The sequence below is a fragment of the Macaca thibetana genome, chromosome 18 (assembly GCF_024542745.1).
Source record: "Macaca thibetana thibetana isolate TM-01 chromosome 18, ASM2454274v1, whole genome shotgun sequence".
NCBI classification, from domain to species: Eukaryota; Metazoa; Chordata; class Mammalia; order Primates; family Cercopithecidae; genus Macaca; species Macaca thibetana.
In genome coordinates, this window is record NC_065595.1 from 48,674,208 (window position 1) to 48,689,588 (window position 15,381).

General features: G+C 41.0%; 1 protein-coding gene and 1 pseudogene across 2 annotated transcripts in view; one reads left to right on the forward strand and one right to left on the reverse strand.

The window, feature by feature from the left end:
• The first annotated feature begins 213 nt into the window (after positions 1 to 213).
• Positions 214 to 626, forward strand: LOC126941561 (40S ribosomal protein S15a-like; annotated as a pseudogene).
• A 2,659-nt stretch (positions 627 to 3,285) lies between these two features.
• The window catches only part of RNF125 (ring finger protein 125), a 53,502-nt gene continuing 41,406 nt past the window's right edge, over positions 3,286 to 15,381 (reverse strand). The window contains exons 5-6 of one of the 2 annotated variants that reach the window (XM_050768281.1): positions 10,853 to 10,960; positions 3,286 to 8,538 (exon numbers count right to left, since the gene is read on the reverse strand). In XM_050768281.1, the coding sequence (XP_050624238.1) occupies positions 8,452 to 8,538; positions 10,853 to 10,960 (195 nt within the window). In that variant the 3' untranslated portion in view covers positions 3,286 to 8,451. The remainder of the gene's footprint in view (positions 8,539 to 10,852; positions 10,961 to 15,381) is intronic. The other variant, XM_050768282.1, reaches the window with a different exon arrangement.

The window sequence follows — 15,381 nt, forward strand, 5'->3', positions numbered from 1 at the left end:
GAGGCCAACCTGGGCAACATAGTGAGAGTTTCTACAAAAATTTTAAAACTTAGCCCAGCATGGTAGTGCATGTCTGTGATCCCAGCTACTAGGGAGGGTGAGGTGGGAGGATGGCTCGAGCCCAAAAGGTCGAGGTTGCAGTGAGCTGTAATCATACCACTGCACTCAACCTGGAAGACAGAGCGAGACCCTGTTTCAAAAAAACAAAAAACCTCTTTCCACCATCTTTCCACATCACCACAATGGTGCACATAAATGTCCTGGCTGATGCTCTCAAGAGAATCAACAATGCCAAACACCAGGTTCTTATTGGGCCATGCTCCAAAGTCATCATCCGGTTTCTAACTGTGATAATGAAGCATGGTTACATTGGTGAGTCTGAAATCATTGATGATCAGAGCTGGGAAAATTGTGAACCTCACAGGCAGGCTAAACAAGTGTGGAGTGATTAGCCCCGGATTTGATGTGCAACTCAAAGATCTAGAAAAATGGCAGAATAATCTGCTCCCATCCTGCCAGTTTGGTTTCATTGTACTGACAACCTCAGCTGGCATCATGGACCATGAAGAAGCAAGACGAAAACACACAGGCGGGAAAATCCTGGGATTCTTTTTCTAGAGATGTAATATATATTTACAAAGAAACTGACTCGTGGACACACACACACACACAAACAACAACAAAGAAAACAATGGAGGCCCTGGAAGCATTTTAAGCAGTGAGAACGTGGCATGGCACAATCAGATTGACGCTTTTAAAGATCTCTCCAACTGCTGTATGAAAAATGGACTTTTTTTTTTTGAGACAGAGTTTTGCTCTTGTTGCCCAGGCTGCAGTGCAGTGGCACAATTTCAGCTCACTGCAACCTCCGCCTCCCAGGTTCAAGCAATTTTCCTGCCTCAGACTCCCGAGTAGCTGGGATTACAGGCATGCACCACCATGCCCAGCTACTTTTGTATTTTTAGTAGAGTCGGGATTTCTCCATGTTGGTCAGGCTGGTCTTGAACTCCTGACCTCAGGTGATCCACCCGTCTTGGCCTCCCAAAGTGCTGGGATTAGAGGCATGAGCCACTGTGCCTGGTCAATTTTTTGTATTTTTAGTAGAGATGGGGTTTCATCATGTTGGCCAGGCTGGTCTCGAACTCCTGACTTTAGGTGATTCACCCACCTTGGCCCCCCGAAATGCAGGGATTACAGTCATGAGCCACCATGACTGGCTGGGAAATGGACAATTTCTTACGTGTATGCACGGAGTCCAATTACATAGCTCTAGGGATCCAGGCAAGAGATGCTGATGGATAGAATAGAATTGTAAAAATGGAGGTGATGAGAAATGGGCAGATTGGAATACATGTCAATGACTTCCTGATGAATCCATAATTTCAGATTCTGTACATCTGGAGAGGGCCCAGGAAAGTGCAGTTATATAACAAGTATCCCAAGTGGTTCTGATGGCAGCACACAAGGAGTATACTGAGAAAATACTGTTATAAGGGACAGAGAACATATTTGGCATTTTTGTTAATAAATAAGAAAGAACGATTCAAAAAAAGAAATCACTATCTTATGTCTGAGAAACTGACAGGTCTTTCATTTGGTAAAATAATCCCAAACTTTAAGTAAAATTAACAAAAATATTACCATGGCAGGGCCAGGCGTGGTGGCTCATGCCTATAATCCCAGAACTTTGGGAGGCTGAGGCAGGCGGATCATCTGAGTTCAGGAGTTTGAGACCAGCCTGACCAATATGGTGAAACCCCGTCTCTACTAAAAATACAAAAATTAGCCGGGCATGGTGGTGCATGCCTGTAGTCCCAGCTACTCAGGAGACTGAGACAGGAGAACTGCTTGAACCTGGGAGGTATAGGTTGCAGTGAACTGAGATCATGCCACTGCACTCCAGCCTGGGTAACAAACCAAGACTCCATCTCAAACAAACAAAAAAAGAAAAATAAAATATTACCATGGCAAAAATGAATATCACTTCATGTTTTAGAAAGCTAGTCTCATTTTTACTTTTCACCCCTTCTTTCCACACATATTTTTAATGTCTTTACCCTGTGTACTTCCTGTCTTTGTCAACTCTGCCTGGCTTGTACTTTCATGGTTGGTATTACTATTATGCCCCAGTATCCAGTTCTTTTCTACATGAGAAGACTGCACTTCCTCAATGCCTTGACATTACATATGGCCATGTGACTTGCATTGGCAAATAATGAACAGAAATTACCTGTGTAGCCAACACAGCAGCCTGTTGTGAGGGGTGATATAGGAACACACAGTGATATACAAATGCCATGAGATGAAAGTACCCTGGAATTCTGAAGCTGGAGAACAGCTTCCCTAGAGAATAGCCAGGAACCACTGTAGACTTTGGGTGAGCCCTGGGATTTGGGACTTGTAATTGTAGCATAATCCAATTCACCTAGATCAATACTACTCCCTGTGATTCTCCTTCGTTGGGCTTCTTATATGGCTACTTCGGTGGCAATGATTAGCCTTAAGATCCATGCACTGTCTTCGCTGAAATATTTAGGATTAAGACATCACATGATTTTCTAGTAATAATACAAAAACATAACTATTAGCTTCAAGGATCTCAGACATGAGTATCCCTCTGTAATATTTTGTCTTACTTATTTCAATAAAGATAATCTAAATGATAAAGGTAAATCTTCTCAACTGATCCTGGGTTCCCTCAATCATCTAGAACGTCACTCAGCAAACAGAGAAGCATCAGAGGTTTCGTCAGTAACACTTGTGTTCTGTCCTGTACATCTTCTTGCAAAAAATCAAAAAATTAATATGCTCATGACATATGGGTACACATGGCAGCTACGGCCATTCAAAACTTAGTATGGATTTAGCAGGGGGAAGAATCTATCTACATCTTACCTTTTAAATTTCAGTGAAGCCTCTTGCTAGCAGAATGAATAATTCCACAGTGCTCAGTATTATGTTGGCCAAATCAGTTTCTAAGCCTTGGCACTATTGCCATTTTGAGCAGGATAATGCTTTGTTGCGAGGGGCTGTCTTGTGCACTGTAGAATGCTGAACAGCATCCCTGACCTCTATCTAGATCTCAGGCCACTAGTACACCTGAGCCCTGTTAGGACAACCCAAAATGTGTCTAGACATTGCCAAAGTCTGCTGGGAGACAAAATTATCCCCAGTTGCAAACTACTGGCCTAAATGAATGTATACCTTTCATTCATCATTGTTGCTCAATGATGAAGATTTAAAAAGCATTACTAGGTTTGAATAAAAAAGTAACCAAGATTAATGTTTAAGAATAGACACAGTAGATATTTTAATAAAAACAATGGTCCTGCCATTTTTTATTTATCATAGCAATATATACTTACAGAAGAAAAAGAATTGTACATTTTAAATTCCAATCATTACACTAATTTTTTTGTAGTTGAATAATAAAAGAATGAATCTCTTAGTGACTTTTTAATGTTTGAAAAACTTAATGTTTGAAAATACAAATTATGATATGATAAACATTCAATAACTGGAGTAAGTTCACTTCCAAATGAAAGACACTTGGCACCCAGTAACAGTAACGAAATGCAACATCACTGAAGACAGTAAGGAGGTCTGCCTGGAGGTCTCTAAGGAGGTCTGCCTGGGACCATATGTTTAGTGTAGATTCACAATCAATCCACTCTTTCAACCTACATTTTAAGAATTTAGCTTTAGAAGAATAACATGTGAATCAGTTTTTCTCTAATAAGCCTTGAAAAAGTTGTATCCTGAGGCACTATAAAGACAGTGAAACTTTTTTGTTGGTAATCAATAGCTTCAAATATTGGTTTTTACCAATGAATTAGAAATACCTTTTTATAAAAGGCCAAAGGCACAGTGAAACAATGAGTATTTGCACTTTACCATTTTAGAACTCAAAATAATTCAGAACACAAAATAATTCAGGCGACCAGCACCTAATCTGTCCTGTAGGTGGCAAAATTATCATAAGAGGAATCCAGGCACAGGAGTCAGAATTGCTGCATTGAGATTAATAGTGACAGATGACTTAAAGCTTTATCCAAAATACAATTTTTTTTTGACACAGAGTCTCGCTCTGTCACCCAGGTTGGAGTGCAGTGACCGGATCTCAGCTCACTGCAAGCTCCGCCTCCCGGGTTTACGTCATTCTCCTGCCTCAGCCTCCCAAGTACCTGGGACTACAGGTGCCCACCACCTCGCCCGGCTAGTTTTTTGTATTTTTTAGTAGAGACGTGGTTTCACCACGTAGGCCAGGATGGCCTCAATCTCCTGACCTTGTGATCCGCCCGTCTCGGCCTCCCAAAGTGCTGGGATTACAGGCTTGAGCCACCGCGCCTGGCCTATCCAAAATACAATTTTTAACTTTTTTCAAGTTTTATAGATTCAAAGGTGCCTTTTGTACTGCTCTGAATTAACAGAAGTTTGTCTGCATGGTCAACACCAATGCTTAAAAATATGTTTTCATCTCTCAGGCGCTAGACTTTCAGTCTGATGATCATTTTTCTTTTTATGATTATTCCTGAAAAATTCCTCTCCTTTTTCTCTTGTTTCCCAACAGGTTTTGCTTGATTTTTATTTATATTTAATTATTTATGTTTTTGGAGACCAGGTCTTGCTCTGTTGCCCAGGCTGGAGTATAGTAGCATGATCATAGCTCACTGCAGTGTTAACCTCCTGGGCTCAAGTGATCTTCCAACCTCAGCCTTCTTAGTAGCTGAAAATAACAGTGTGCATCATGCCCAGCTTTTTTTTTTTTTTTTTAAGAGGAGTCTCACTATATTGCCCAGGTTGGTCTTGGAACTCCTGGGCTCATGTGACCCTCCACCTCAGCCTCCCAAAGTGCTGGGATTATAGGTGTGAGCCACTGTAATCAGCCAGGTTTTGCTTTATTGTATGATCCATCCAAATTTAAGAAAGAGAGGTTGTGCAACTAAAAATTAGTTGTTACTTTTTAGCAGCTGTGAAAAGCAAACTTAAAACCAATATCTAAAAGGGAGGCTATGAGGCTCACTAGATTTCACTCAGCTTTACATTTTCCCAGTTATTTGTACTGGATAGAAGAACTGTAGCAAGACCTTTAAGGAGTTACAATAACTTACAGAAAATTTTGGGTACCATGGTTATGACTATGCTTATATGTAAGGAACAAAGAAGTTTATAAATGATCACAATTAAAAAGCTAACTCTAGTCAAATAACATTTTATCCTCAGGAGTTGATATCACTCATTTTCATGGCTTCTTTGCTTCCTTTCAAGTTAGAGATACTAATCTATGCCCTGGATTCATAATTAAAGGGTCAGATATGAGAAACAGAGCCATCAAATAAACACTGGGGGCAACTGCCTGGCGCAGTGGCACACGCCTGTAATCCCAGGACTTTAGGAGGCCAACACGGGTGGATCACTTAAGGTCAGGAGTTCAAAACCAGCCTGGCCAACATGGCAAAACCCATCTCTACTAAAAATACAACAATTAGCTGGGCGTGGTGGTGCTCACCTGTAATCCCAGCTACTTGGGAGGCTGAGGCAGGAGAATTGCTTGAACCTGGGAGGCGGAGGTTGCAGTGAGCCAAGATCACACCACTGTACTCCAGCCTGGTGACAGAGCAAGATTCCACCTCAAAACAAAACAACAAAAACTGGGGTAAGTGTTAAATACACAGTTGAAGAACTAAGAATAAATGGGGGATAAAAGGAAGAAAGTACAGTATGCTATACCAGTATGTTCTGAAAATGTTGACATAGTATAACTATTTTAAAAATTGGGGTGCCAGGCGCAGTGGCCCACGCCTGTAATCCCAGCACTTTGGGATGCCAAGGTGGGCAGATCACCTGAGGTCGAGAGTTTGAGGCCAGCCTGACTAACATGGAGAAATCCCATCTCTACTAAAAACACAAAATTAGCAGGGTGTGGTGGCACATGCCTATAATCCCAACTACTCGGGAAGCTGAGGCAGAAGAATCGCTTGAACCCGGGAGGCGGAGGTTGCAGTGAGCCGAGATCGCACCATTGCACTCCAGCCTGGGCAGCAAGAGCGAGACTCCATCTCAAAAAAAAAAAGAATAAAAAAATAAAATAAAATAAAAAATTGGGAAAGAATGGGAAAAGCAAATGGAACACTTATTTCAATTGCCATATTGGTTGTGGTTGTATTCTGAGGCAATTGCAAGTGTAAGGTAAATAAAATAAATGAGTAATTGTGGGATGTTCTAATTCTATCATGCTCTGTGTTCTTGAAAACCAGGACTCTCAGTATAGAAGAAGAGTGGTATAGTTGTAACAGAAAGGTTAGATAAAAACCCTGTAGGCCGGGCACAGTGGCTCAAGCCTGTAATCCCAGCACTTTGGGAGGCCAAGGTGGTCGGATCACAAGGTCAGGAGTTTGAAACCAGCCTGGTTACTATGGCGAAACCCCGTCTCTACTAAAAATACAAAACTTAGCCAGGCGCAGTGGCTAATGTCTGTAATCCCAGCACTTTGGGAGGCCAAGGCGGGTGGATCACTTGAGGCCAGGAGTTCAAGACCAGCCTAACCAGTATGGTAAAACCTCCTCTCTACTAAAAATACAAAAATTAGCCAGGCATTGTGGTAGTCCCAGCTACTTGGGAGGCTGAGACAGGAGAATTGCTTGAACCCAGGAGATGGAGGTTGCAGTGCCCACTCCAGCCTGGGCAACAGAGAGGAAAGGAAGGAAAGGAAGGAAAGGAAGGAAAGGAAGGAAAGGAAGGAAAGGAAGGAAAGGAAGGAAAGGAAGGAAAGGAAGGAAGGAAGGAAGGAAGGAAGGAAGGAAGGAAGGAAGGAAGGAAGGAAGGAAGGAAGGAAGGAAGGAAGACACCATGATTTACAGTCTTGCCAAAGGACTGAACCAAAGTCTTCTCAAATACAATGTGCCTGAACCTGCCCCATGTGCTAATATCTAGAGGACAGGGGAATGTGCTGAACTGTGCCATGAGTGTGCAATCAGCAAAATACAAAGTATGTGAAACTCTATAGGTCCTAGGATCAGGTTCTTCACCAGGTAAATTCAAAGGAACTGGAAAGAAGAGGGAACTTCTAGATTAAAAAAGAGATGTAAAATAAAATATACATTTAATAATTTTAAATTGATAATATTAAAATATAGATATATGCATTTAGGTGTTGCAGCAGTAATCAAATGCAACAAAGTGATTACCATTTAAATCAGTCTAGTGGTTACTTTTGTGGGGTTGTAATTGTGACAGGATACAAAAAGGACACGTGTGGTGACTGGCTGAGTCCTAAAAGAGTATTTGCTTATAATAAAGCATTCAGCTATAAATTTTGTGTCTGGTTTTCAGTACTTTTATTTCATAATTTTTAAAATGTTACAATCAAAAAAGAAATCAAAACCCTTAGGGTTTTCTACTAAAAAGTTTGGATGTGAATACTTCTACTGTAAGTATCACCTGACGGTTTTTAAGAAATTGCCTATATTGTAGAAATATTTCAAAATAAACTACAAATATTTGAAAAATGTTGAATTCTTATGTATGCAGTTACAAAAAGTCAAATAATTAAGTATACTTTTCTAACACAAAACTTATTTTGTTACAGTATTATGTAATGTAATTTGGTTAAATGGATTTTTTTTTTTTTTTTTTTTTTGAGATGGAGTCTAGCTCTGTCACCCAGGCTGGAGTGTACTGGTGTGATCTTGGCTCACTGTAACCTCTGCCTCCTGGGTTCTAGCGATTCTTCTGCCTCAGCCTCCCAAGTAGCTGAGATTATAGGCGCCCACCACCACACTCAGCTAATTTTTGTATTTTTAGTAGAGACGGGGTTTCACAGATACCAGTGTTGGCCAGGCTAGTCTCGAACTCCTGACCTCTTGATCCGCCCGCTTCAGCCTCCCAAAGTGCTGGGATTACAAGCGTGAGCCACTGCATCTGGCCTAAATGGACTTCCTTGACTTCCAAAATGTTCCTTTCCAACTCCCGTACAAGATTATTAATGTTAATCTATTAGAGATTAGAGCAAGGGCATTGGAGCAGATTTCTTATTTCTTTGAATGTCTGCATTTTGTTTCACTCTCTATTTTCTTACATAGAACAAAGATTAGTTATCGTGCCTAACCATGATGGTAGTTATTAATATGTAGTATTATACACAGAGTGTTATCTAATTTGCAAACCGAGATCCTCCACCCACTTGCCTACCATGTGCCTTTTCCATATAATAACGACTGATATAGACAGTTTTTTTTTGTTAGATGTGTAGGAATCTCAAGGATGTAAAACAGATTTAAATCATCAAAATTAAAGCAGTTTTTAAATGCACTATAACAATAAACATGGACAAACATATAACTGTGTTGTACATTTTTGCCCATCAAGCATTGACAACTTCCCTTCAATTTGTTCAAGCAGCATCTTAAATGGTGCAATTCAGTGGTCCCTTTTCCCTTCGTTTTAATAAAATTATGTGGCGTTCGACTGATTCACATATTCAAGAAGTGACCGGTCTAAGACTCTTCGGATAAGAGCTTCCTCAATTATATTAAAATCCTATAATAAAGAAAAATAATTAGAAATACTCAGAGTCAATAGTATTTCAGAAACTGGAGGATGAGGGTCAATCCAACACCCTCATTTTGCAGGGAACTAAAGTTAGGAGACTTGTTCAAAGTTCCACAAAGCTTGTCATAGAACCCAGGACTTTTGCTTTGGGGCTAATGAATTTTCTCCTTCACTTTGCTGCCTATCAATTAACTAGTTACTGTCATAATAAAAAGCCTTGATTCAAAATTTGAAGTTTTTATCTGATATAATGAGAAGTTTTTAGTCATCATTACAAATCCTGCTCAGAGTGCTATGTTCCACACAAACCTGTAAAATGGAGCAAAGTTCAGGCACCCCCACAAGCTTCACCAATGCCAGCAGTACCACTGAATAGCTATTTCCGAAGAAAATGTTAAAAACAAAACTTTCTCTTTACCTCCCTATGTGTCAAAGTGGAATTCAAAATTCTATGTCAGCACATTCTATAAGTAAAACAAAAACCATTAAGAACCCTATCCTCTGCAATCCCTCTCCTCTTCCACAATAACAAAAGATGAAATCTCTATTCAAAGTCCATTCTGCAACATAAAAACAAAAAACAAAAAAAACTCCACAAAATCCAAAGGAAAGCCATAAAGCACAGCAGAGCACAAGGTTTGGTCTTGATACTGGCTTGTTCTTAGGTAATTTAGTTAACCTTTGAGCTTCAGATATTTCAGTTAAATGAAGATAAAAATACAGTATTCACTTCACGGAAGTTGCTACAACTTATGTACATATCACAATTTATTGTGATATATACATAGAGTGCTTAGCTTAGTATATAGTAGTTCAGGAAGCAAAAAATCAAAACAAAGAACACTACTTCAAGCTCACTTCCACACCCAAGAAGATGGCTGTGAGTGGCTGCAAAGTATTCTTATCAAAGTGGCTTCATCCTGCCTAGCTCTGGATCATGCTTTGTCTGAAAGATCTTGAGAACAGACTGAACATGATTAGCCAGAAGAGCCATAGAATCGACCTGGCTTTAGAACATCTCATAGAGCTAAGGTAAAGAGAAACCTCTTGAGATGGAGTCTCCCTCTGTCGCCCAGGCTGGAGTGCAGTGGTGTGATCTCGACTCACAGCAAGCTCCCCCTCCCCGGTTCACGCCATTCTCCTGCCTCAGCCTCCTGAGTAGCTGGAACCACAGGCGTCTGCCACCACGCCCGGCTCATTTCTTTGTATTTTTAGTAGCGATGGGGTTTCACCGTGTTAGCCAGGATGGTCACGATCTCCTGACCACGTGATCTGCCCATCTTGGCCTTCCAAAGTGCTGGGATGACAGGCGTGAGCCACCGCACCGGGCCAAGAGAAACCTCTTTGTTTTACCAGAGAGAACACACAGACCAGAACCAAGTTCTGTTGAGGCCTGTGTGCCGTATGGGCCACAAAAGACACATGCTTAGAGATATGGAGCTGAGGATTTAAAGCCTTTGTCATGTTCCTTGTTCAGTTCCTCAAGTGGTCCTAACAATTCTACTCCTATCCCATCTCCAATTTGCCAAACATCTGGGCCTGAACTGTGCAAATCACTTTATATACATTATCTCATTTAATCCTAAGAAGAGTTTTGAGAGTAGGTGCTTTTAATCTCTTCCCTTAACCAATGGACAAACTGAGTTTCAGAGGTTAAATGCCTTCTGCAAGGTCGCACATATGTGACAGAGCTGTTGCTTAAAACTAGTTTAGAACCTGAGCTCTTTATGTTCAACCTGGATAATAATAATTGGCAGATAGAAAGCATGGAGAAAATTCTCAAATGACGATCTTGAATCGTTATTAAATTTTATCTTGAAATTGCTTTTTTTTTTTTTTTTTTTTTTTTTTTTGGAGACAGAGTCTCACTCAGGTGCCCAGACTGGAGTGGAGTGGCGCGATCTCAGCTCACTGAAACCTCCGCCTCCTGGGTTCAAGCGATTCTCCTGCCTCAGCCTACGGAGTAGCTGGGACTGCAGGCGTATGCCACCGCCTGGTTAATTTTTTTATTTTTAGTATTTTTAGTAGAGATAGGATTTCACCATGTTGCCCAGGCTGGTCTTGAACTCCTGACCTCAAGTGATTTGCCCACCTCGGTCTCCTGAAGTGTTGGGATTACAGGCATGAGCCACTGTGCCAGGCCAAAACATTCTATTTTCTTGATTTCTTACATAATGCTAATACTCAACACTATAGCTATATATACATTTTTTCCTCTATAATTTTATTCACTTGGATCAGAAAAGTAAGCTTAACAAAGACAGCATAAAAACATAATGTAAAAATAAGAAAATATACTTACTATGAAATCATCATAAAACAAAGTGTGACTAACTTGAAGATGTCTTATTAAACTGCCACTGAAGCTGCTTGGATTCTCATCGGGTATTAAACGGCAAAGTGGACAGAACTGGAAACAAACAATATCAGGGGTTCAAGAAAGAATTTAAAACAGTTATTAGTGCCAGAATTAAAAACAACGGCCGGGTGCAGTGGCTTATGCCTGTAATCCCAGTACTTTGGGAGGCTGAGGCGGCCAGGTCACGAGGTCAAGCGATGGAGACCATTCTAGCCAACATGGTGACACCCTGTCTCTACTAAAAATACAAAATTTAGTCAGATGTGGTGGTGCACACCTGTTATCCCACCTACTTGGCAGGCTGAGGCAGGAGAATTGCTTGAAAAAAGATTTCACCAGGTTTTGCCTGTACTCGTATCTTTCAGTATGTGTGTGTGATATCGTTTGGAAACTTGTCCCCACCCAAATCTCATGTTGAAATGTAATCCCCGGGCACAGTGGCTTGGGCCTGTCATCCCAGCACTTTGGGAGGTGGATCACTTGAGGTAGGAGCTCATGACCAGCCTGGCCAACATGGCAAAACATCTCTACTAAGAAGACAAAAAAATTAGCCAGGTGTGGTGGTGCACACCTGTAGTCCCAGCTACTCCAGAGGCTGAGGCAGGAGAATGGCTTGAACCCGGGAGGCAGAGGTTGCAGTAAGCCGAGATTGCGCCACTGCACTTCAGCCTGGATGACAGAGTCAGACTCTGTCTCAAAAAAAAAAAAGATACAGACCATTCTGTCACTACAAAGGAATGTCAGTGCATTGCTATCCTTTATTTCCTTCTCTCTCCCTAACCTCTGCTCTGTTCCCCATATTGTTATTATTACTATTTTGAGAAACTTGTATAAATAGAACTATAGAGTATTTAACCTTTCGAGATTGGCTTTTCCCATTGAGCATGACTTTGAGATCCATCTAAGTTGCTGGGTGTATCCATAGCTCCCTCCTTATTACTGAGTAGTATTTCGTGGTATGGATGTCCCACAGTCTGCTTACCCATTTATTTTGTAAAGGGCATTTGGGTTGTTTCCAGTTTTTGGTTGTTACAAATAAACCTGTAAGAAATATTTGTGTACAAATGTTTGCATAAACATAAGTTTTCATTTATCTAGGACAAATTTTCAAGAGTGTGACTGCCTGGTTATATGATAGGTATATGTTTAACTTTGTAAAAAACTGCCAAACTGTTTTCCAGAGTAGCTGTACTATTTTACATTCCCACCAGCAATGTATGAATTATTCAGTTTTTCCTTATTTTCCCCAACATCTGGTAATGTCCAAATTTTTTTTATTTTAGCCACTTTGTTAAATGTATCCTGGTATCTCACCATGGTTTTAATTTGCACTTTCAACATTTTGGCCAGGCTGGTCATGAACTCCTGACCTCAGGTGATACACCCACCTCAGCCTCCCAAAGTGCTGGGATTATAAGCATGAGCCACCCCACCCAGCCCATGCATTCATTTTTTAAAGTATGAGACGCAGACTCATTACTGAGTGCCAAGTATGTGTTGTTAGGTAGTAAATTAGGTGGTATTCTCATTTGATCCTCACAAAAACTCAGTGAATTCATTGCTATCCTTATTTTGTTGATGAGCCCAATTTCAGAGAAAAAAAAATAGCTTGAATTTCCTCAGCTGTAAGTATCAGATCTGGAATCAACTTCAGTTGATTCCAGTGCTCTTTTCACATTCTAACAGTGTCCAATGTATCAACTTGGGTGATAACGTTTTTTTTTATTTAAATGAGGTTTTTATATACTTCTTTCTTATTGTTTTATGAGGATCTCAGTTTCAATATGCTCAATTTCTATAATTAAAGGTCTGAATTTTGCTCAACTTCGCTAATTTTTACATCTTATTTTTAGTAAAATTACATCCTTTTAATTATTATTGAATTTATAATCATTTACAATTTCCTAATGTTCTTGGTTAATTGGCACCACTGGTCATTCCAAGACAGCATTTAATTTTCCCTGATGCCACTACGTGTAATGAGAACAGAGCTGAGACCGAGAAATATTTCAACAGAAGAGCACTATTAATACTTGTAGTGTGGGAGAAGGAACCTGCTTACAGAAATTTGTTCATCCAATACTCTTTATTATGCCCCTACTACGTGCTCGGCACTTAGAATATGGAGATCAGTAGGACACTTTGAAGTTAGATACTTTGGGTTCAAATCCTAGCACCAGCAGTGTGATCTTGAGCATGTAAGTTTCCCTTTCTGTGAAATGGCGATAATATCACCTGCCTTGTAAAGTAGCTGTAATATTTACAGATAATGTCTTCAGTGTGCCAGGTAAACATCAAACATTCAATAAATGCCACACATTTACTACTATTTGACCCCTGTCCTTGAAGAGTTGGAGCTCCCGGGGGGAAGAAAATACCATGTGTCTAGTTGATCCCTACATTCTTAGTACCCAGAAAATAGTTTCCAATTTCATCTCAGCCTCTTGCTGATTTTCTGTGTCTCAGAGCTGTTAGATTTAAAATCATACACCATTTAATATTACAAAGCTCAGTCACATTAGCTCAGTCTTTAGCACATGTAATAAACAGCTGCCATTATTATCACTTTAGCAGATACTTTCAAGAGTGTATCATGCACCATATTCAAGATGTGAACAGACAACTGTTCAAGACCTGTAAAGGGAATTACTAATTTTGCCCAAGGGTTCGGAAAGGCTTCAGCAGAGTTGCTGGTAACTGAAGTGGGTCTTGAAGAATGAGCCAGCCAGGCCAGCAGGGAGGAGCATCACAGCAGAGGAATCAATGTGGGAAAAGGCAGTAAATCCTAAAAGAAAAAGGCCTGCTTAGGGCAATGGAAAAAGCTCAGTGTAACTGAAGGTAGGGCAAGTTGGGGAAGTGGCGGGGGATGAGTTTGGAATGATAAGTTGGAACTAGCTCTGCTCCGTATTTATTCAAGCACCTGACATGGTTTTGGTAGACTTGATGCAAAAAGTCAGAGGTACAGAGATGTCTATTACCTTGATCCCTACCATTAAGGAGTTGATTAGAGTCTAGTGGAGAAGACAAATACAGAAAACCTGGAATTTTAGGCCGGGCGCGGTGGCTCACGCCTGTAATCCCAGGACTTTCGGAGGCTAAGGCGGGCAGATCACGAGGTCAGGAGATCAAGAGCATCCTGGCTAACACGGTGAAACCCGTCTCTACTAAAAATACAAAAAATTAGCCGGACGTGGTGGCGGGCGCCTGTAGTCCCAGCTACTCGGGAAGCTGAGGCAGGAGAATGGTGTGAACCCGGGAGGCGGAGCTTGCAGTGAGCCAAGATCGTGCCACTGCACTCCAGCCTGGGCAACAGAACAAGACTCTGTCTCAAAAAAATAAAAATAATTTAAAAAAAAAAACTGGAATTTTAAGCAAAGAAGTTTTTGTTTTGTTTTTGAGACGGGATCTCACTTTGTTGACCAGGTGGGTCTTGAACTCTCAGATTCCAGCGATTCTCCTGCTTCAGCCTCCTGAGTAGCTAGGATTATAGGTACAAGCCATTGTTAATCTGATGTTGATAGGGAACTATTGGAGTCTTCAGTCTCTGGTGTACATAAAATTTAATTGTGTGACTAAAGACACATCTGTCAAAACAACATTGCAAACAATGGGCTGAAGTCAGTACTAGTGGAAAAACTTCTTTTGTTTCTTAAATTAGGAGATTAGACCTGAGGGAAGAGAGGGTAAGAATAGGAAGGAGAAAGAAATGGTAGATAAGAGACAGACTGAAGGTTACCTAAGTACTGACTTACACTCAATGTTGTCCATTTCTAATATCAGCTCATCCTTTCTTGCTTGTCTCTACTCAATGCTCCCAGGCCATACTACTTATATTAAGAGCCAACAACTATACAGTGTACATTCAGAGTATGTTGGCTTCATCTCTGTGTGGATTTTTTCTGATGATGAATGCAATGGGTGAATAATAGCTACCATATTAGAAGCTACTACCAACTTCAGATAATTGAAAACTGTTTCTAAGATTAGCCTCCCGGCCGGGCGCGGTGGCTCACGCCTGTAATCCCAGCACTTTGGGAGGCCGAGGCGGGCGGATCACCCGAGGGCGATCTGGCGGAGCCAGATCGAGACCATCCTGGCTAACACGGTGAAACCCTGTCTCTACTAAAAATACAAAAAATTAGCCGGGCGCAGTGGCGGGCGCCTGTACTCCCAGCTGCTCGGGAGGCTGAGGCAGGAGAATGGCGTGAACCCGGGAGGCGGAGCTTGCAGTGAGCCGAGATCGCGCCACCGCACTCCAGCCTGGGCGACAGAGCGAGACTCCGTCTCAAAAAAAAAAAAAAAAAAAAAAAAAAAAAAAAAAAGATTAGCCTCCCACTTATTATGATAATATCATAATAGTGATATTATCATGTCCTTATGCTCCCACCAACCTGCCCCCAAACAATGACAGGTCTGTAGTGGATAAGCTTACAGCCCATTCACTGTGAAGGCCAGTGTGTTAGGGACCGGAC